Raw genomic sequence first — 22,143 nt, 5'->3', positions numbered from 1 at the left:
CACGGAAAATTCGGTCAGTTATGTCACGTGAGGTATCGGTCTTTTACGAGTAGGCTACAAGTACATGAGCTTGGTATCGGTCTAATACCGATACTAGTAGATTACTAGGGGATTATTTATATATTAGATTTTTTGTAACTAAAAATTATTACCACAAATATTGTAGGCCTACTTTTTATACATTGTTGAAAAGTGGTTATTTTTTGGTTTGGGGATAGGGTATCTAAGAGATCTAAAATTATCGAAAAATATATTTGTGATATAAATTTGTAAATATTTTACATTTCTATAGCTGTAAATATGTAATATTGCTTAGATTTTAGATGCTGCGACTATGCCCATATTTACTTTTCTATATATTTTAGCATCAATCCAAACAGTTTACTTTGTACCTGTAACCGTTACGTACAACATATAACAATGAGACCAGGCTGGGTGCTCTCTATCCCAAGTCTTGTTCGTTTTTGCGATCATATGATGAGAGTAAAAGTGACAAGTCACTGGCTTTCTAACCATCATCATAATATCCAGATGTGGCACAAAATGTTTTTGAGCCATGTTAGCCCATTTTCCACAACTATGAACTCGCACAGCTGTTTTCTAACTGACAAATATGCTCCATTTCATCAGTGGCAGGACTGATTTCGATGAAAATCTTGGCAAGTACAGAAAAATGAGGTCATTAGGATAATTGCTCAGCCACTCTGTTGTTACTCCTGGTTGCTAACAACAGTGTTTTCATAGATCAGATGTGCCAGTGCAAAAAGAGACTCTAACTCCTCAGAGCTATAGTTACCCCTTTCCAGTAATCAGAGATCATTGCTTGTACAAATCTTTTCAAATTGTTAGATATATTGCTGATGAATTAAATGTTCAGTTTAAAATTGCCAAGGACTTCATAACCAGCAGACAAACAAAAGTGAGACAATGAAACTTTTGCTTTTGCTCTCCTTTTTCAGACTAGCAGACCAATGTATACATTCTAATGTGATTCAGACATAGAAGTACAGGTATTCAGCTCTATAATACCATGCAACATCCTTATACGCTCACTTTTGCTTTTCTTTGACAAAGTATTCACTCTTAATTACTAAGTGGGCCCTTTGAAGTCATTAAGATGTTACACTAGCTTCACTGATAACATCTCAATCACTGCTGATTTACAAGCGAACAGTTGTATTCGTTCAACTAAATTATGCCCATGCTTGTTCTGTCATATTTATTAGAATATTGAACCGCTTAAATGTACCATGCTCTCATAACTAAAGGACAATTTTAGTTATAGCTTTAGATTCATTTGACATACAACTTTAGAATAGCTTAAAATTAAAATAAACAGACAAAGATTTTTACTTACTTGTAATGAGCATTGTTGTTCGTTTGGTTCTTATGTGGAAATGTCATACAAAAACTTTAGACCAAGTGTAATAAAGAGTTTCAGACATTACTACTAAAAAAATAATAATAATAATCAATAAGCAATAAGCTTCAAGTTTCTATTAACAGATGCAAAGTATTGCTACTTTTAGGAGAAAGCTAGGCTTCTCATTCACACTGGTCACCATAATGAAATCACAGGAAAGGCATTCCCCCCTTTCCTCACTGGACCAAACCAAACACAACTTTGATTGGGTGGGTTGTTCCCAAAGTAAACAATGACTTTTGTCAAGGTTATTTACAGTGAGTGCCATGGAATTATCTAAGGCATTACACGAAAACCTTTTAGTTTTATGAGGACTTTCCTATATAACAGTACTACTCAAGAGATATTATGTCTAGATAGTGCCAGTTCACTGATACCTCAATGAAAGTTTTGGGTTTTAGATTTGAACATCTGCTCTTTTGTTGCATTTCTTCGAAGGGCAGACGCAAAGCTATGACGCTAATGAGTGCCCTAAATCCCATAAGGATATCGACACAGCCCATCACAGCTAATAGTTTTTGACTCTGAGGCTTCATCAGGACTTACTCCATAGTAACCCATTAGCACTAATGGCTCTCATTAAACACACCGGTGTTGATTACATCCTCTTAAGTGAGAAAGCCTGAAGTTCTCGGTTCGACATTCTCTCCAAAGTGAACATTGAAAGTACAGATGAGGGCAGGATGGTTTACTTTACTTTGTTTCTGCAAACATTTCCTAGACTTGACTAGAGAAAACTAAGAAAGTGTTTTATAATGAATGCAGTTCTATGCAAATCTAATCTGACCTTTTCTGTTTACTCTAGTTGTCAGTTTTCTTAGCAGACAATTCTGTTGTTTTGTATTAAAAATATCAGCGTCCAGCGGAAAGAAAGGGGACGGAATCACAAACCAGGCATGTGATAAGTTAGCGGAAGACATGACAGGCGTCCTGGCTCCATCGTGTCCCCAGCCTGTCCCACCCTCGCCTGAGGGTGGGATGGAGTCATTTGGCGGCAAGACACGCAACAGTGTAACAGTGTAGTTTCCTTTCTGGCTCTGTGTCAAATTGTTTCAAAGTGTCACCATAAAAGCCTATTATACTGGAAAGAGTAGAAGTACTAAATGGAAATGCACAATATGGATATATCGACAGCTTATAAAATTTAAACAATAATGTATGCACAGTTTTATGCATTTCTAATCTTAAAAAACACTTTGTGTAAATGCAAGAAAATACATTTACTTAGACTGACAATGAATAAAAAGTTGCCCTAAATTATGTAAGAAAACAAGTAACTAAAAAATTGATTCTATATCTATCTATTCTATAAAATATTGAAAATAATATTGTTCAATTTCAGGGAATGAGAATGATGGTTCTCAGTATTCTTGGTAATGTTTATTTGATAAGGACAAGTGCTGACATTTTACATGACTCTCGTAATAAGTATATAAACCATACACTGCCTGCTTTCCATGGCAATTTTTTTAACTGGAAAAACTCAATTACTATTTACAAAATGAAAGAGACTGGAAAAAGACATGTATTCAGGCATACAAAATTATGTTCACTTTTGTAACCATACTATTCAACATCAAAAGGTCAAAAGCTTTACTGACAGTATAAAGCAAATATAAAGTCTCTCTTTTAACTTCCAGATTGCTTCTGTATCTAGCCTCTTTGGATATCATAAAAGAGGCACTCAATCCCCAACATTAAATCACTTGACAAAGTTATTTATTTTTTTTCTTTCAGTTTTCTGTGAAAGAATTGCTCTTGTTCTGGGTAGAGCTATTTTGACACCTGGGGATAATTACAGCTCCGTTTAAGATTTGTTTTGTGTACCGCTTGGCATTTGGATTGTCACAGACTTGTCAGATCCCTTCAAGAAGAAGTGCATCTGAGAAAAAAAGTCGTTCGGTGAACGAAGCTGGCACAGACTTGAATATACCCCCGCAAAAAAATCATTCCGGCTCAGCTCACATAATTGTGTGTTTTCGGACAGGCTGACGTGAACTACTGGTGGCAGGACTATCAGCGTGTTTCATTTCAAGAGAACACAGCATACTACTTTACTCCGGTGGCAGCCTTCCGCATTCATTAAAGGCTAAGACATCTGTTTGATCAAACTGTGCTGAGCGTGTGAATGAACGGCGTGAAAAGGAGTTCGTAAAAGAACGGTGATAGAGACTTGCACTAACAAAAATGTCCCAAATCGAATGGAGATGAATGGCTTTGTTTTGGACTTATGTGTTCAGCTGTATATAAGGCAACAGATGGCTGACGGCCGTCTACCATGAACTCGTCAGAAAACTGCAGCTCTTTCCTCATTCTGTTAAAGCGAACAAGTTAGCGTGATCGTTAAAGGATTAGTTCACTTTCAAATAAAAATTTCCTGATAATTTACTAACCCCCACGTCATCCAAGATGTTCATGTCTTTCTTTCTTCAGTCGAAAAGAAATGAAGGTTTTTGTTGAAAACATTCCAGGATTTTTCTCCATATAGTGGACTTCAATGGATCCCAAACGGTTGAAGGTCAAAATTACAGTTTCATTGCAGCTTCAAAGTGATCTACACGATCCCAGATGAGAAATAAGGGTCTTATCTAGAGAAACCATTGCTCATTTTCTTAAAAAGAAAGAAAGAAAGAAATTATATAAGTTTTAACAATAAATGCTCATCTTGAACTAGCTCTCTTCTTCTTGTTCTCTATTTGAATTCCAGCAGTGTAGATACTGCTAAGTGTATTACTGCCCTCCACAGGTCAAAGTTTGAACTAATTGTTATATACTTGCACAAGAATATTGTATATGACAATTTAGTTCAAACTTTGACCTGTGGATTGCAGGAATACACTTAACAGTGTCTACACTGCTGGAATTCAAATAGAGAAAAAGAAGAGAGCTAGCTCAAGATGAGCATTTATGGTTAAAACGTATACAATTTTACTTTTTTACTTTTTTTTAGAAAATGAGCAATGGTTTCTCTAGATAAGACCCTTATTTCTTGTCTGGGATCACTGTAAACTGTACTTTTGACCTTCAACCATTTGGGCTCCATTGAAGTCCACTATATGAGGAAATATCCTTGAATGTTTTCATCAAAAACCTTCATTTCTTTTCGACTGAAGAAAGAAAGCCATGAACATCTTGGATGACATGGGGGTGAGTAAATTATCAGGAAATTTTAATTAGAAAGTGAACTAATCCTTTAAGTTGTGTCTGGGAATTCTGTTGACCCCCTGGTCACCCTTTACAGAGGTTATACAAGCACGTTTCCTTTTTCTCAAATACAAGGAATGGACGGCCGTAAAGACATATTTGTGCAATGTTATTAAAGGGTGAGCCTCTTGTGTTTTGGTTATATTTATAGATAGGTTCTTTTGTAAATGTGAGGAAGAGCTTTGAGAACCGGCCAACTTGAATCCGTGGCTGCCTCTGAGTCTCTCCAGTGGTATTTCCTATATTTCCGTAAGCGTTCTGCTCCAAGAACTGGCTGTCCTTCCTGTACACACACACTCTCTCATTGTAGCAGTGACTATCAGCTCCACTTCCACAGGGCCCGGGGCACTGCGGCCCCTGATCTGACTGTTGTGCAGTCATAATCTTCTCTGGTTCTGTGACTGTGACCTTCTAGGAGGGCAGTGGAGATAGCAAATTAAGAGTGTGAAATGCATTATCAAGATAATCCAGACTGCGGAGATGACTGCTATTTGAGACTTTTTCTCCAAGTAATGGCCTTGCAGAACTGAGAGAGCCAGCTAATCAATCTGGTGCAGGGGCAAGAAGAGATGCAGTGGGCTCGGGTCCAGATGCTTTCAAATGTGATTCAATTAGGAGTGAATATGATTAGAGATTACATTAACAAGTGCTCATAGCTGATCTGTGGCACTTAGTGTTTGCTGTGGCCTTGGAAGACCTGGCAAACTACTATCAAACTCAAAGAGTCCAATTGGCCCTCAGGTTTTATGCAGCACTAAATCAGGCATGTCCAGAACTTTGCAATCAGAACTTTGTACAAAGAAAATGTCATATTAAGGGCCTTTCACACTGAGCGCGATTGAGCGATGTGAATGTATGACACGATAACGCTCTTCAATCGAAACAATAGATCCCAATGAAGCTAAAAATGTGACAAAGCGAGATTTTATTTTATGACCAGTGTGCCAATTGATGCTAATTGTAATGCAACTGTTACCTAGCTGCGATTATATTTTATGATGTATTTGATGTATTTATCATTATTTTTGAATGACAAGGTAATTCCAAGGATAAACTCGTTGTGGAAAGGTTTTAAGTGTTTTCTGATTGGCTGATTCAGTGTAGTGATAACACCACTGTTTTAAACTATTTAACTGGGGAATTATGCTTTCAGTAGTTTTTACTTATCTGCCTAATCCAGGTTTTAGTCTTACTATTTAGAAGATCTTACTATTAAAAATTTCGGTCCCACTTTATATTAGGTGTCTTTAACTACTATGTAATAACATTTGATAAAAATGCACTTATTGTGTACATACATGTTTTTACATTTTACTTATATTTTAAAAAAGCACCAGCATGTAAGTACAGCTATAATAACATTGTTGACCTTCCCTTATCCATTAACCCAACTTTAAACCTAACCATACCACCAAACCTGTGCCTAACCTTATCCGTATCCCCACCTCAATACCAGCAAAAGTTTTTTGCAATACAACATGATTTTTTTTTTTTTTTATGTAAGTGCATAGTAGTTAAAGACACCTAATATAAAATGTGACCAAAATTTCATTTCTACACTACATTGCCAAAAGTATTGGGACACCCCTTCACATCATTGAATTCATGTGTTTCAATAACTTCTATGGCCACGGGTGTAGAAAATCAAGCACCTAGATATGCAGACTGCTTTCTACAAACATTTGTGAAAGAATGGGTCGCTCTCAGGAGCTCAGTGAATTCAAGCGTGATACCTTGATAGGTTGCCACCTGTGCAATAAGTCCATTTCCTCACTACTAAATTATTCCACGGTCTGCTGTCAGTGGTATCATAACAAAATAGAAGCAATTGGGAACAACAGCAATTCAGCCACGTAGCGGTAGGCCACGTAAATTCACAGAGCGCCAACTTTCTGCAGAGTCAATAACTACAGACCTCCAAACTTCATGTGTCCTTCAGATTAGCTCAAGAACAGTGTGTAGAGAGCTTCATGGAATGGGTTTCCATGGCCGAGCAGCTCCATCCAAGCCTTACATCACAGAGTGCAATGCAAAGCGTTGGATGCAGTGGTGTAAAGCACGCCGCTAGCTGACTCTAGAGCAGTGGAGACATGTTCTCTGGAGTGACCAATCAAACTTCTCTGTCTGGCAATCTGATGGACGAGTCTGGGATTGGTGGTTGCCAGGAGAATGGTTCTTGCCTGACTGCATTGTGTCAAGTGTAAAGTTTGGTGGAGGGGGGGATTACGGTGTGGGGTTGTTTTTCAGGGGTTGGGCTTGGACCCTTAGTTCCAGTAAAAGGAACTCTTAATGCTTCAGCATACCAAGACATTTTGGACAATTTCATGCTCCCAACTTTGTGGGAAAAGTTTGGGAATGGCCCCTTCCTGTTCCAACATGACTGCGCACCAGTGCACAAAGCAAGGTCCATAAAGACATGGATGAGCAAGTTTGGTGTGGAGAAAATTGACTGGCCTGCACAGAATCCTGACCTCAACCCGATACATAACCTTTGGGATGAATTAGAGTGGAGACTGTGAGCCAGGCCTTCTCGTCCAACATCAGTGCCTGACCTCACAAATGCGCTTCAAGAAGAATGGTCAAAAATTCCCATAAACACACTCCTAATCCTTGTGGAAAGCCTTTCTAGAAGAGTTGAAGCTGTTAATAGGATGTTATTAAAGTTCATGTGCATGTAAAGGTACATGTCCCAAAACTTTTGGCAATATCTGTTTTGTCTCCAATGACTTCCATTGTTTTTTTTTTTGTTTTGTTTTTTATTTAATTTTATAAATATTCTAATTAAACTATAATTGCATTTTATTAAAGAAAAGTCAATTCAAGTCTTCTCAAGTCTTCTATTGACTAGTCAAGATTGAAAGTTAAAGGTGTCTGTAGTTGCATTTTACTGTTGAAAAAAAATAAACTTCCTTTTACTGGAACCTAACAATAATTCATTTTAAAACCTCTACAATTGCAGATATGGCTACTTGTAGTGTCATTCATATATAATCATATTAGTTATTACTGGTAAAATAGTCAGAATTGCATTATAGGAAAGAACAAATTCTGTGTAAAAAAAGTAATTTAGTTTTTAGCTCTTATGATTTAAGTTATTAGCATACATGAGTGCAAATTTGAGCTGTTGGAGGCACTAGAGGGTTTGAAATAAACTTCAAATTTGGTATGGTACCAGGTCAGACTGTTATATCTGTGTGACAAATTTCATAACTTTCCAACAAGATGTTCTTTATGGCTGCAACACACCAGATGCAAACAAACAAACAAACAAACAAACAAATAATAAATAAATAAAATAAGAATAATCTTAATGGTGAAGTATGTATGTAGTTTCTGCCACACTAGTGGCACTTAGCGGAATTATAAAAATAAAGCATATTTTCAAACAATTGCATTTGACATGAGGCACCACAGATGTTTGAGGCAGTCAAAGTAAACTATAAACTGGAAAATTTGTCTTTCTGAATGGTGCGTGATGATACTGTATGGTAAAGAAGCGTCCACTGTAGCATTTTGCATCGTAATGCCACATTCACTTCGACAAGTTCATGACCTGTTTAATCTTTAAAGGTATAAATGCAGCACATTTTGGTTTGCAACTATATTGTTTTTTTACTGTGTAACACACCAGTCATGGTCCTACATTGGCTAAACACCCTCTGTCGCGCCTTCTACAGTAGCCACGCCCCAAATTCACACTATAGGTTGTGCTGGAAAGAGATTGATGGATCTGTTTAGATGGTGCCTTAGAGGCTCAGTCTTTACACTTTTGGGGGAGATAAACCCATTAATGTCTAAGTTTAATTACCACTAAAACAGGGATATTAAAAGCTAAGTTGGCTTGCCATACATATGCTACTACCTTTTCATCTTTTTACTGACCAACTAATTTTTGCTCTGAACTTTGAACATTTTGGGTAGCTCTGAAATGTTAATTCTCCATTTGATGCCTGCCTGAAGTTTTAGACTTGAAAGGACAACACGATCAGGCATCAGTTGCCAGTGGTCAAACAGGCAGCAGTTTTTTTTCTGTTCGGAACACAGGCTTTAACAAGTTATCCAGTTGTTCTTGTTGTTGTAGTCTGTGGAGTGGAAAACATTCAGTCGTGTTGGCATGAAGGTCAATTTGTTCTGTTCATGAGGGATAGAGTGTTCCTATCAGGATATCCCCATACCAGCCCATGTTGTTGGTATTGGGGTCAAAAATAGTGCTTTCATTCTCTTGTCCATCACAGGAAATGATCATGCACAGGGGCTACAAAGTTCTATTTTTCCTTTTGAAGTTGTACCATGCAAATTAAAATTGATTTAGTGTTGTGTAGATCATCAAGCCTATAATCTCTGTATGTTTTACTAATAAGTTTAAAAGGGTCATGAACTGTGTTGTTTTATTGTTTTATAATGTTTTCTGGACTGCACTTATAATGTTAGTATGCTTTTTACATCAAAAATTGTCATCATTTAGAAATAAAAAAATCTGCTGTGAGACTTCAGTGTAAACGCCCACTGCTGTGATTGGCTAACATCTTTGCCTATGAAATTGCTAAGTATTACTCTCTGGAAAACTTTTAGCACATTTTTTTCTATTACAGCTCTCAAGTTTAACTAATCGTGAAAAGTGTTGATTATATCATTACATTTAGATCTATGCCATTATATTTACATTGTACAATAAAAGGTTGCAGTCATGAACATTGTAGCCGATCACATGTTGTTGAGCGCATGAAAGCAGTGATCTCATTATTGCAAATCAATTTCTACACACTACGAATGCTTTCATCATAACAGTGCAAATGCGATGTAACTAAGAGAATAAAACGGGAGTTTTGGTGTGAGTCCAGAACTCAGTTACTGATAAACTTGCGCTGTTTGATTGACAGCTCCAGCAACTGTAAAGGGAGCGTTCTTTGATTGCTTTCTATATATAATTTAATCACCATTTAAAAAACAGATTATTTTCATCCTACTAAGAGAAACAATGTGAAGTTGACTGTTTAGTCACTGGTTTGATTCACTGACATATAGACAAAGCACATCTGACTGTACATGAATCATATTACATATCAGATCAAGCATTAGAATTAGCCCATATCGTAAAAAAGTCTGTTTGCAAAGCATGCGCCGAAATGTGATTGATTAACCAAATAATCCACAGTGAAATGTACAAATACAAATAAATAAAGCTCAACTGAGACATTCATATAGTTGAAAATAAATAACAATAGTCCTAGCATTAGGATCCTTTGAAAGGTAATGTAGTCCTGTATCACTCTTCTCTCCTCCTTGTCATCTCACTAACACTCCAGTGGGTGGTGCTACCATTGAAATAATGAAGTAGGCGTTGATTTCTTCTGCGGAGGCAGCGTTTCATCTATTTACGTCACATTCTGCGAGTCATTTGCTGGGCCTGGTGTCAATAAAAGCTTTTATTATACTAACAAGGAGTTGATTTCTCAATTAATGACCCCTTTAAAACTAAGATGCAGAAATGTCTGTGCAGGAATGTCTTGCACGAGGCCTTGACATCTTGGCCACAAGCACTGTTCTGTCTTTTTCTGGTTTGGAAAACAAGATTACATATTCAGCTTAACATCTGATTCTAAATAAGAAGGAAATAGCAGAATTGCAGCAATTGAGAGGATGGCTGCATTCAAACAGTTTTCACCAATAAAGGAGAGCACAGAGAGAGAAAGAGAAAGTATGTGTTTGTTTCTTCTCTCGAGCTGTAATGCCAGCTGCCTGACTCTCAGGGGGCCTGGAGTCAGTATGCACAGTGTGAACTCAGTATATGCAAACTGTTTAGATTCAGCTTTGCATAATATCTTGCTGGCTTCAGTCCGCAGTGCCAGAAACTGTAAACACTCATTCACCTACATGTATATATATATATGCACCCATTCATCATCTCTTTACAGCTAGAACTATAATATAAAATCACTCACAGTTTATAAAAGCTGAATCATTTACTGTAGCTGATGCTTTTATCCAAAGCAACTTGCTGTACACTTTTTTTTTTTTTTTTTTTTACCAGCCTATATATTTAACCATACAAGACTGTGAAAGCATTATAATGTGCTTTCAAAATCAAAACCAAGTGCATCTGCAATCAAATGATGCAAGAGATTTTCTCAAGCTACGTCCACATTAATGCGGAAAAATTTGAAGATGCTTTTTTCTTCGAAATGCTGTCCGTTCACTTAAGTGTTTCGAAATCACCTTAATGCACATGCGGAAAATCTCATGAAATTGCACTGAAATTATACCTAGAGACCAAACATATTAAAGTTCTCATGCCATTCCTCTAACACAATCTTATTTATAATCAAATAGCTAGGTTGCACAAAAAATCGTTGTTGCAAGTATTTTTTTTTATTTTTTATTTTGTAATATCATGGTCATGTTGTAATAATTTGTTCCCCTGTTTTAGTTAAATGAAAAAGAGGGAACGGATTAGAACAATGTGGCCACAATTTACTAAACTGAGGGAAAAAGTTCATAAGTCGTGAGAACGAATTATTAATTCATAGCCACTATATATTATATATATATATATATATATATATATATATATATATATATATATATATATATATATATATATATTCTACAGAGCTCTGCATATGACAAGCCGACAATATATATATTATCTATAAATGTCTATAAATATATCAAAACAGTTGTCCCCTTGCCTATTAAAACATGTAAATATTAAAGCATCTTTGATGTTTCCATGGTTTCTACAAAATACCCGGAAACTAAGGGTAACATGGATATGACGCAATTGACGGGTGACTCCTCACACGTCCCGGAGGTTAAAATTGCAATTTTCTCACAATTTACAAATAGTTGCAAACACTTGGGATGTTGTAAGTACTCAAGTGAGCAAAATATATAACACTGGTCTAGTGGTTTTTGGATATTTTACTGCAAAATTCTTACATATTGCACCTTTAAGTACAGTAACTAACTGATCATTTCCAGTCTGCATTTTTTTTTTTTTTCAAATTATTCAAAAAGTATAATAATATAACTTAATTGTATGTATTTAGGATATAATAAATGCTAGCTGTGAAAATAGCCTTAAGCTATTACGGAAATAAAATCCATTTAATTCAGTTGGATAACTGACGCTTCAATTGTAAACTATTGCAAAGGTCTGTTCTGCTTATCCAGCACGAGCTGCAGAGTCGCACGGTCACCGTGATTTTGCCAAGTCATGTTCCTGGATCAACATCTTTGTTGATCCTGGAACAACATTCCAATCAACCAATCAGATTTGAGGGACAAGTTTACCGTTTATGTCAAGTTTAGGCTTGCAACCAGGGTTAGGTTATGATTAGACAGATTATGGTTGCACCTATTGTTTGCACTTAATTAGACTAAAACATTTTTTTGTTATTTATACTGTTTTTATTTCTATGTCCAGTTTGTGGAAAGGAGTTCAATTAGGGCGTCACACACAGCCTCAATCAGAAGTTCTGGAAGCTCATAATTCATGTACAGTAAGATCTGAAGAGACTCATGTGAAATCATACAGGAGAGAAGCCAGTCAGTTGAGTTTGTTGTCTTTCAATGCATATGATAAACATTTCAAAATGCCCCTGCAGACTTTTTCCAGTCAAGTTAAATAAACTGAGAAAGTAAAACATGTTTTAAAAGAGTTCAAGGAGCCAATGTTTGAAGAAACGCCAATATGAGTGTGTGTCTTTTGCATCACTGTCTGTCCTACTTGCACCACCTTGTGCTCTATGAAGCACATGGCCAAAGCAATATCAAATAACACTGCCCATGACCAGAGAGTCAGGACGGAAACAGGCAGCCGGCAATATTGTAAGTTTTGAAGTTCTCTAATCGTATGGTTATTTTAAGCATGTCACTTAATTATAATGAATCTGTAATTTTAAAAACCATTAGTGATGTACTTTGGTGTCATTTACACAGAGGTTACAAGTCCTGTCCATCTGTTACACCTTGAAAATCCCCTACAGTACAACATCAACACCTTAACTTTTCTGAAACAGAGGACAGACATCTGTTCAATGAGTCAGTGTTCGGTCGTTGAGGAGTTACTTGAATTGGGAAGACTCCAAAATTGGCAGCATATTTGGGTTCAAGCCTGAATATGAAGTCTTACACTCCATTATCCCAATTAAATAACAGCTTCTGAATGTCTGAATCAATCATGTTGTTTTTCCTAATACATGTATTTATTTACTTGTCAATATTGTGACCACATTATTCAATTTTTAAAGATGACATTTAATTATATGCACATACTTTATTTGTTTACTGTCCTTTTTTGACACATTTATTCCCAAACTTGAGGGCCCTGCACAACATGCCAACAAATATAGTGTCCATGAATTAAGAAATTGTTGTTCACTTTTAATTAAATCATTCCTTTGTATTAGTTAAAACGTTAGAACATTGTGTTAATTAGTTCCCAAGAACAAATAAGTAATTTTCAACTTACATAAAGTCTGGGGACAGTTAAAATGTGGTATTACTGTGTGTATGTCAAAATGTGTGCTTGCCAAATATGGGTCTGTCGCTCATTGAGCATTCAGACGTTGATTTATGAGAAGAGATCGGTCAGTGACACTCAGGATGTAATGATGGAAACTGAACTCTGTGATCTTGAGCGGTGATATTGCCGTTTATAGAAGTTTGTCTCCAGAGGAAATCCTTGCCTGATTAACCAAGTCCTGCCCTCAGGCCCAGAGCCCAGCCCTTTCCTGTTTAGTCCCAAGGTGAGAGAGAGACAGACACGGAAAGATAAGTAACTGTCTGAGGATGTGGACAGTAATGAATGAGGAACTTTATGAAAGGATAGATGTCCATGAGATGTATATACAAGGAGTTGTGATTATCCCTGACAGTAACGGAACTCAACTGGACTCAACTGAATCACTCTGACTGGTCTCTCACTAATTGTGTTTGACAGGACTAGAGCAGCGCTCCAAAATAATATTTCTGAACTCTCATGGGCCCCATAAACCTTTGATAGGAAGATGACTGATATTTCAGAGGAAAAATTACTCCTCATAGTTATTGGTCATTCATAATCCTGTTTTGAAGTGTTAATGGAGAACCATATTTAAACTGCCAAATTTAATACACGCATACAGCAGATATATTAAATCTTTAATGCTTATTTTAGGAACGCACATGGCCAACTCCCAAGGACAGCTAAGTTCCTTGAAGTAAAAATGCTGAAATGCTGTGCTGTGACCTTTTTTTAGAAAGCAGGGGTGAGATTAAAGAAAGTTGGCGCTGGTAAAAGTATCGTTACATGGAAAGTAGCGGGAGCAATATATTATCATTGAGTGCCTTCTTGTGTAATTTGGAAGACGTACTGAAATGTGCAACTATTTACTTTGAGTAACATGTTAAGTGAAATCGGTGCTGTTAAGGTATTTAGTGCTCTAGATGCCAGAATATCATATCCAAATTGAAAAATGGAGTCATTTATAGAAGCAGTTGAGTAACAAGTGCTGTATGTCTTCATTAGGTTGACTTTTGTTTAACTGGCTGTTTAAGCTTTGATAGTAAGAAAAATTTAGTGTGTAGCCCAGATGTAATTATAAACCAATTTGATATTTTTCGCTCCTTAAGACTGTCAGATTCTTGAATAATGATGTATTGAAGCCGAAACAGCATATTTAATTTAGTAATGAGGTAGTGATAAGTGAATATGACTTTTTCAAACTTTATTGTTTGTAACTTTGCACAAAAAATGACGTTAAAATAGTTCCATTTCAAGGACATTTTTTTTTTTCTTGCACATAAGAAAATGGACCATTGACCCTACAAATGCTCCCATCTGACATTTTCAAACAAGCTTTTATCTCTTTTACTAATGCAAGTCTCTAAGAATGTGTGTTTGCACTCAACTGGTGTCAAGGCCTGTTCACACCAAGGACGATACAACAATAATGACTACTATTACTAGGGCTGGGTAAAAAATATAGATTTCTCGATTTTAAAGGTGCCCTAGAATTAAAAATGTATTAATTTATCTTGGCATAGTTGAATAACAAGAGTTCAGTACATGGAAATGACATACAGTGAGTCTCAAACTCCATTGTTTCCTCCTTCTTATATAAATCTCATTTGTTTAAAAGACCTCCAACGAACAGGCAAATCTCAACACAACACCGACTGTTACATAACAGTCGGAATCATTAATATGTACGCCCCCAATATTTGCATATGCCAGCCCATGATCAAGCATTAGACAAGGGCAGGACATCTGGATGTGCACAGCTGAATCATCAGACTAGGTAAGCAAGCAAGGACAACAGCAAAAAATGGCAGATGGAGCAATAATAACTGACATGATCCATGATATCATGATATTTTTAGTGATATTTGTAAATTATCTTTCTAAATGTTTCGTTAGCATGTTGCTAATGTACTGTTAAATGTGGTTAAAGTTACCATCATTTCTTACTGTATTCACGGAGACAAGACTGTCATTATTTTCATTTTTTAAACACTTGCAGTCTGTATAATTCATAAACAACTTCATTCTTTATAAATCTCTCCAACAGTGTGTAATGTTAGCTTTAGCCATGGAGTACAATCAAACTCATTCAGAATCAAATGTAAACATCCAAATAAATACTATACTTACGCGATTAGATGCTGCATGATGAACACTTTGTAAAGTTATATTAGCTGTGTGAACTTTCTTTATGCTGTTTAAGGCAAGTGCGAGCTCCGTGGGCAGGGAGCGTGAGCATTTAAAGGGGCCGCAGCCTAAATTGGCTCATATTAATGATGCCCCAAAATAATCAGTTAAAAAAAAAAAAAAAAATCTATGGGGTATTTTGAGCTGAAACTTCACAGACACATTCAGGGGACACCTTAGACTTATATTACATCTTTTAAAAAGACGTTCTACGGCACCTTTAACCAATTCTCATTTTTACAAACCGATATCGATTCTTAAATCCCAAGAATCGATTAGTCTAGTCTGTTTTCAGTTGATGAATGAACAGAACATGTAGCACCTCCCATCCAATAAATCGCAATAATCTTTGTGCTTTGTTACTTTTGATATGAAGCAAAGTCTCAGATTTCAAACGACGTCCATCTTATTATGAGATTCAAAAAATAAATATAGTTTTGCCGCTGTTTAATGTGATGTGACAGATTGCTTTAGCACCTTAGTTAAAGAGAAGCGGCAGCACGGAGCGCATGTGAACATCCTCTCCTCCACTTTAATACCAGTTACAGTGTGAAATAAAAACTAAAAATGCTGTATTGTGAATGCAACATGTTCTCCAACCAATACAACCATATAGGTTGCGCCCCTATCAACAACAGGACACTTTCATTTTAATGCATTTTATCTGCATCAAATTTCAGGTTTCACGTAGCTCAATTGGCAGAGCATTGCAATATCAATATGCTATCATGCGATCGTAGGTTCGATCCCAGGGAACACATGTGCTCATAAAGTGTAAAATGCACTATAAATCACTAAGGTTAGGTTTAGGTTTAGAGTTTTGTTAAATGAAAATAGGAGAAATGGTGTAAAAAGTCCACACACTGCATTTAAATGAACACACATTTTGATTGGTAATACGTCATTTCATGGCAACAGACGTAACACGACACTGTCATTATTTTTATGCCTGCTAGAGGGCGCATGACTTCAAAATGTAAATATAGGTCGTAATAAGGTGCTTGAAAAACGACCTATAGGGTCGTTTTTTTTTTTTTTTGGAGGGCAGTCTCGCATGACGTCACCATTTTCATTCAACATTGACTTTGAAAACGTTTTCAAAACTTTGCATTTTCGGGCCACCAAAATGGCATTGTCATGTATGAATGGCCAAACAGCAAAAAAGGTTTTTTTAGTTGAAAATGGTGTCGTGCCCCTTAAATTACTAAAGTCCACCTGTAGTCAATCATTGTATCCCTTTTTTATTTTAACTCATCTCTGATCATCAAAATGACATTTAAATGTTTTTTATCCTGTGAAAAAAAAAAAAAAATCTTCATGCCTTAAAATAGCTTGAATGTAACTCTACACCCTTGGTTCATTTAGTATACGCAGATGTATGAATATGCTAATTAGCCCCACCTCCACTCACTCGCATAAGCCTGGTTTTTCCCAAGGTTTTTTTTTCTCCATTTTAACACCTATTTGCCACTTGTTTGCCACCTGATGTCACCTGATGGCGTTTGGGTTCTTTGCCGCTGTTGCCTTTGGCTTGCTTAGTTGGGGACACTTGACATTTGATATTCAGTAGTATTATTGACATTTATTCAACAGTGTTTCTGATCTGCCTGCATTGACACTATTATTTAAGAGCTGCTGTGCAGCCAAATTATGTACCAGTTATCAATGTAAAGCTGCTTTGACACAATCTGCATTGTAAAAAGCGCTATATAAATAAAGGTGACTTGACTTGACTCGCACAAGCTCAGAGATCCACTCGGTCAACTAACTGAAGTAAACACTGCACAATGGTATTGCTTTTTACAATGTTGGACACATAACGGTAATTAAAATAATTAACATTTTGCTTGACTACGTTATCAAACAGCTAATAATTTGTTGCTATGTTACATGACTCCCTTGTTTCAGAGCGGTCATAGTTAATGATATGCTAAACCCCACCTGCACATTGATGTGATTGGTTACAAGGTAGTTTGCGACATAAGAAACACCAACGATCTCAAACCAGGTTTTTTCAAAACTGTCTTTAGATCACTGTAGTTTTAAACAGAAAATACTCAGCAATGGTGTTGACTTAAGAATATGCGCACGGTTTGTCTTAAAGCAGGTTAAAAACACCACATAGACATATAAACAACATTAAAAACTTGATTTTCACCACAGGGGGTCTTTAAAATTGCACAAGATTCCATATACTTAAAGCTGGCAACATTTGGCACTGGACTGGAGTCAAGGCCCGTTCACACCCAGGACGATACAACTATAATGATTTTTTAGTTTTTATAATTATTCAAATTCTATGAGAATAGGGAAGTCCACACCATAACGACACAGAGGAATGATGTTGTTGGAATCAGAACAATTTTTTCATGATGATGAATAATAAAAACACTAGCAGCCAATCAGAATCCACCCAACCTTATCGAGCTTGTGCATTTACAGTAGCAGAGAACATAACTGTGGCACATGCTTATAATAAACATGATGTTATTGTGTGTTAATGTGAACATTGCTTCATGACATACCTTCTGAGCCAGTATATTTTGTTACACTAATGAGACAGTGGTGCATTAATAAGGTAGCATCTTTTAAACCTGTTGTATTAATATGCAAAGCCTACGTTTAAATGGGAAGGAAAGGATGGCGATGACAGAATAAATATTTTGAGGAAGTAACATGCCAATACTTATAACCTTTCTCGCAAAGTGTTGGATGAGGCAGGCTTTGATGAAAATGTCACACCATCTTTTGTTATTGAAAATCATTACCACCTTAAAGATCATGACATTAAAGAACTAGGGAGGTACATAAACATCGTACAATTAAGCAAATATGCCCGTTGGCCAACACTGGGTCCTGATCTGATGTGACTGTCCCATTGGTGCTTGAGAAAAATGTCATGGACTGGAAGTCCATTCATCAGATTATAAGGAGACAACATTTCACAAGTGCTGTCCAGATATTGATGCATGATCCCATTGATGTCCTATTCTTTGACGGTAAATCATGGTCAATATGTTATATTGAATATACAGGTGCTGGTCATATAATTAGAATATCATGAAAAAGTTCATTTTTTTATTGTAAATTATTTAAAAAAAAGTAAACTTTCATTTATACTAGATTCCCTACATGTAAAGTAAAACATTTCAAACGTTTTTTATTTTTATTTATTTATTTATTTTTTTTTAAATTTGTTGATTAGAGCATACAGCTAATGAAAGTCCAAAATCCAGTATCTCAAAATATTAGAATATTTACATTTGAGTTTCATTAAATGACCATCCCTACAGTATAAATTCCAGGTATCTCTTGTTCTTTGAAACCACACTAATGGGGAAGACTGCTGACATGGCAATGGTCCAGGAGACAATCATTGACACCCTCCACAAAGAGCGTAAGTCACAGATGGTCATTACTGAATGTGGTGGCTGTTTACAGAGTGATCATATTAAATGCAAAGTTGACTAGAAGGAAGAAATTGGGTAGGCAAAGGTGCACAAGCAATAGGGATGACCACAAGCTTGAGAATACTGTCAAGTAAAGCCGATTCAAACACTTGGGAGAACTTCACAATGAGTCAAATGAAGCCGGAGTCAGCGCATCAAGAGTCACCACACTCAGACATCTTCAGGAAAAGGACTACCAACCCACTTCTGAAACAGAAACAACGTCAGAAGCATCTTACCTGGGCTAAGGAGAAAAAGAACTGGACAGTGAACAGTGGTCGAAAGTCCTCTTTTCGGATAAAAGTAAATTTTGCATTTCACGTTGAAATCATGGTCCCAGAGTCTAAAGGAAGACTGGAGAGGCACAGAACCCAAGCTGCTTGAAGTCTAGTGGGAAGTTTCTGAAGTTAGTAATGATTTGGGGGGCCGTGACATCTGCTGGTGTTGGTCCATTGTGTTTTATCAAGTGCAAAGTAAATGCAGCCATCTTCCAGGAGATTTTGGAGCACTTTATGCTTCCATCTGCCTGACAAGCTTTATGGAGATGCTGATTTCCTTTTCCAGCAGGACTTTAGCACCTGCCCACAGTGCAAAAACCACTTCCAAGTGGTTTGCTGACTATGATATTACAGCATTGGCCAGCCAACATGTCTGACCCCTGAATCTATGGGATATTTTCAAGAGAAAGATGAGAAACAGTCGATCCAACAATATACAGATGATCTGAAGGCTCAATAGTGCCTCAGCAGTGCCACAGGCTGATCACTTCCATGCCACACTTCACTGATGCTGTAATTTGTGCTAGGAGCAAGTCATTTGCTGTAATATGTGCTGCCGACCAAGTATTGAGTGTAAAAATGAACATACTTTAAAGAACTTGAACTTTTCTGTTTTGAAAATCCATTTTTTGATTGATATTAGGAAATATTTTAATAGGAAATACTTTGAGATACTGGATTTTGGACTTTCATGAGCTGTACGCTCTAATCATCAAAATTAAAAAAAAAAAAAACCTTTTGAAATGTTTTACTTTACATGTAGGGAATCTAGAATATATGAAAGTTTCATTTTTAAAAATAATTTACAATAAAAAAATGAACTTTTTCATGATATTCTAATTATATGACCAGCACCTATATATATATATTATTTATAAACAGTGTCGTGTTTATATATTATTTATTTTATTTTTTTCCTAAGACCTCTCTGTTGAGCAATACTTCAAGCAATATCTGAATGGTTCTATGAGTCAGATGCAAGTAAGTATACATTATATCTCACTGGGAATTATACCTTGTGTTCTCTCATGCAGGCTACTATTTAAAGACCAGTGTGGCCCATGTGTCTAAAACTTTACCCACCCTTGCTTTAAAACCTTAAAACCTTTTGTGAATAATTAGGTCTTGTTGGCTTTCCTGTTGCTTTTGGGTTTTTGGACTAATTATAATGAGTTTATTACTCATGTGGCACCTAGTGGCTGGAAGGGGAAATAAGAGGTCACTTAAATCTGATGTAATGTCTGGCAAGCTTAGTGTCACCTTATATGGTCATGTAGAAAACAAATTACACTCTTCCTCAACATTACCAGATTAATCAGGTGACACAAAATAAAATGTATTTATGTAACAAAATTAAAGTCTTTATTGGCACTTTTCATCAATTTAATGCATCCTTGCTGTATAAAAGTAATAGTAATAATAACAAAAGTAATAATAATAAAATAAAATCTTACTGATCACAAACTTTTAAAAGGTAGTGTATTGCATATTGTACAACAATTTTTATCAGCAATAACTTAAAGTAATAAATCAGTAGTTTCATATTCTTCTTGAGGGAGGCAACTCTTTAGATCATTGATATTTGGAGCTAAATCTTGTTCACGCTGCTCCAACTTCCTCTGGTTGTCGGTGTGGTAGTCCTTTCGGTGTTTGTTCTTACCAGCTGAACATGTTCAATCAGTGTTTGTCAGATTATGGAATATTTGTGCAGTCTGGTGTGTTTTACCAATAAACCCTGACATAATCTGACTTAATTATGTAGTCTGTTCCACTGAGTTGCTGGTTCTCCATAGAAATAAAAATATTGGCTCCCATCTGTCTTGGTGAGTATATTTACAACATTATTAACATATATTTATAAAACTACATTAATTTTAAGACTTAAAGGGATAGTTCACCCAAAAATGAAAATTCTGTCATTAATTACTCACCCTCATCTCCTTTCAAACCTGTAAGACTTTCATTCATCTTCGGAACACAAATGAAGATATTTTTGATGAAATCGGGGAAAGATTTCAGTCCTTCAGTAGACAGCTATGCAACTGACACTTTGACGCTTCAGAAAGTTCATTAAAAGATTTAGTCCAAATTTTCTAAAGAGATGATCGCTTTATATGATGGACATTGAATTCACATAAAAACATTCATCAACTCACACATCAGTTTTGGTTGATGTGCGAGAACCAATGAGGTTGTTCTTGTGTGTTATGCAGCATGTTTAAACTTCTGCAAGAACCAATGAGGTTCATTTGTGTGTGTTATGCAGCACGTATGAGCTTCTGGAAGAACCAATGAGGTTGTTCTTGTGTGTTACACAGCACGTTTGAGCTTCCTCAAGAACCAACGAGGTTCTTTCTCATGTGTTTTGCAACACTTTTGAGCTTCTGCAAGAACCACTGAGGTTCATTCTTGTGTTATGCAACACTATTTGAGCTTCCAGAAGAACCAATGAGGTTAATTCTCATGTGTTTTGCAGGATGTTTGAGTTTCTGCAAGAACCAATGAGGTTCATTCTCATGTGTTACGCAGCATGTTTGAGCTTCCGCAAGAACCAACGAGGTTCATTCTCATGTGTTACGCAACACTTTTTGAGCTTCCGGAAGAACCAATGAGGTTCATTCTCTTGTGTTACGCAACACTTTTGAGCTTCATTACACTATGTTGTTATAACGCTTACAGTTATCTGACATTTTTGCTAGTCTAGCTTGCTAGCTACAGTACATCAATCAATCAGTGTTAGTAGCTCTTTGAATCCTGGTCAATGAGAGAAGCTAGCTGATGTACCAGTCTATGTGTTGATATTAAAGCAATTTTTTAATTAAAAAGGTGCCAGAATACAGGAAATGGTGCCCATGGGGAGAGATATTAATAACAGAATTTTAATTTTGTGGTGAACTATCCCTTTAATAATCAGATTTAATTTTCCGAGGTAAATAGCATAACATTTAAATAAGCTCCTATGTCACACCACATCAGTCATCGCTTCATCAACAACCACTTTTTTTTCCTCCTCTTTGAGTGTGATAAAAAAGATCTTTTTTTTTTTGTACCAGTAGAGGCAGAGAATTATTATATTATTTATTTTATATTTTCAGC

At 36.3% G+C, this 22,143-nt stretch overlaps 1 protein-coding gene across 2 annotated transcripts in view; it reads right to left on the bottom strand.

The window, feature by feature from the left end:
• si:dkeyp-23e4.3 (rho GTPase-activating protein 7) overlaps positions 1 to 22,143 on the bottom strand; it is a 75,732-nt gene that overhangs the window by 23,138 nt on the left and 30,451 nt on the right. Inside the window, exon 1 of one of the 2 annotated variants that reach the window (XM_067376325.1) lies at positions 1,358 to 1,547. The exons of the other annotated variant lie outside the window; for it this stretch is intronic. Within the exon in view, the coding sequence (XP_067232426.1) occupies positions 1,358 to 1,370 (13 nt within the window). The 5' untranslated portion in view covers positions 1,371 to 1,547. Of the gene's footprint in view, positions 1 to 1,357; positions 1,548 to 22,143 lie in introns of those variants that run through there. 2 annotated transcript variants of the gene reach the window in all.

This window comes from Chanodichthys erythropterus, chromosome 22 (genome assembly GCF_024489055.1).
Source record: "Chanodichthys erythropterus isolate Z2021 chromosome 22, ASM2448905v1, whole genome shotgun sequence".
NCBI classification, from domain to species: Eukaryota; Metazoa; Chordata; class Actinopteri; order Cypriniformes; family Xenocyprididae; genus Chanodichthys; species Chanodichthys erythropterus.
Note: the sequence above shows the minus strand (reverse complement) of the source record. Positions and strands in the feature narration are given on the sequence as shown.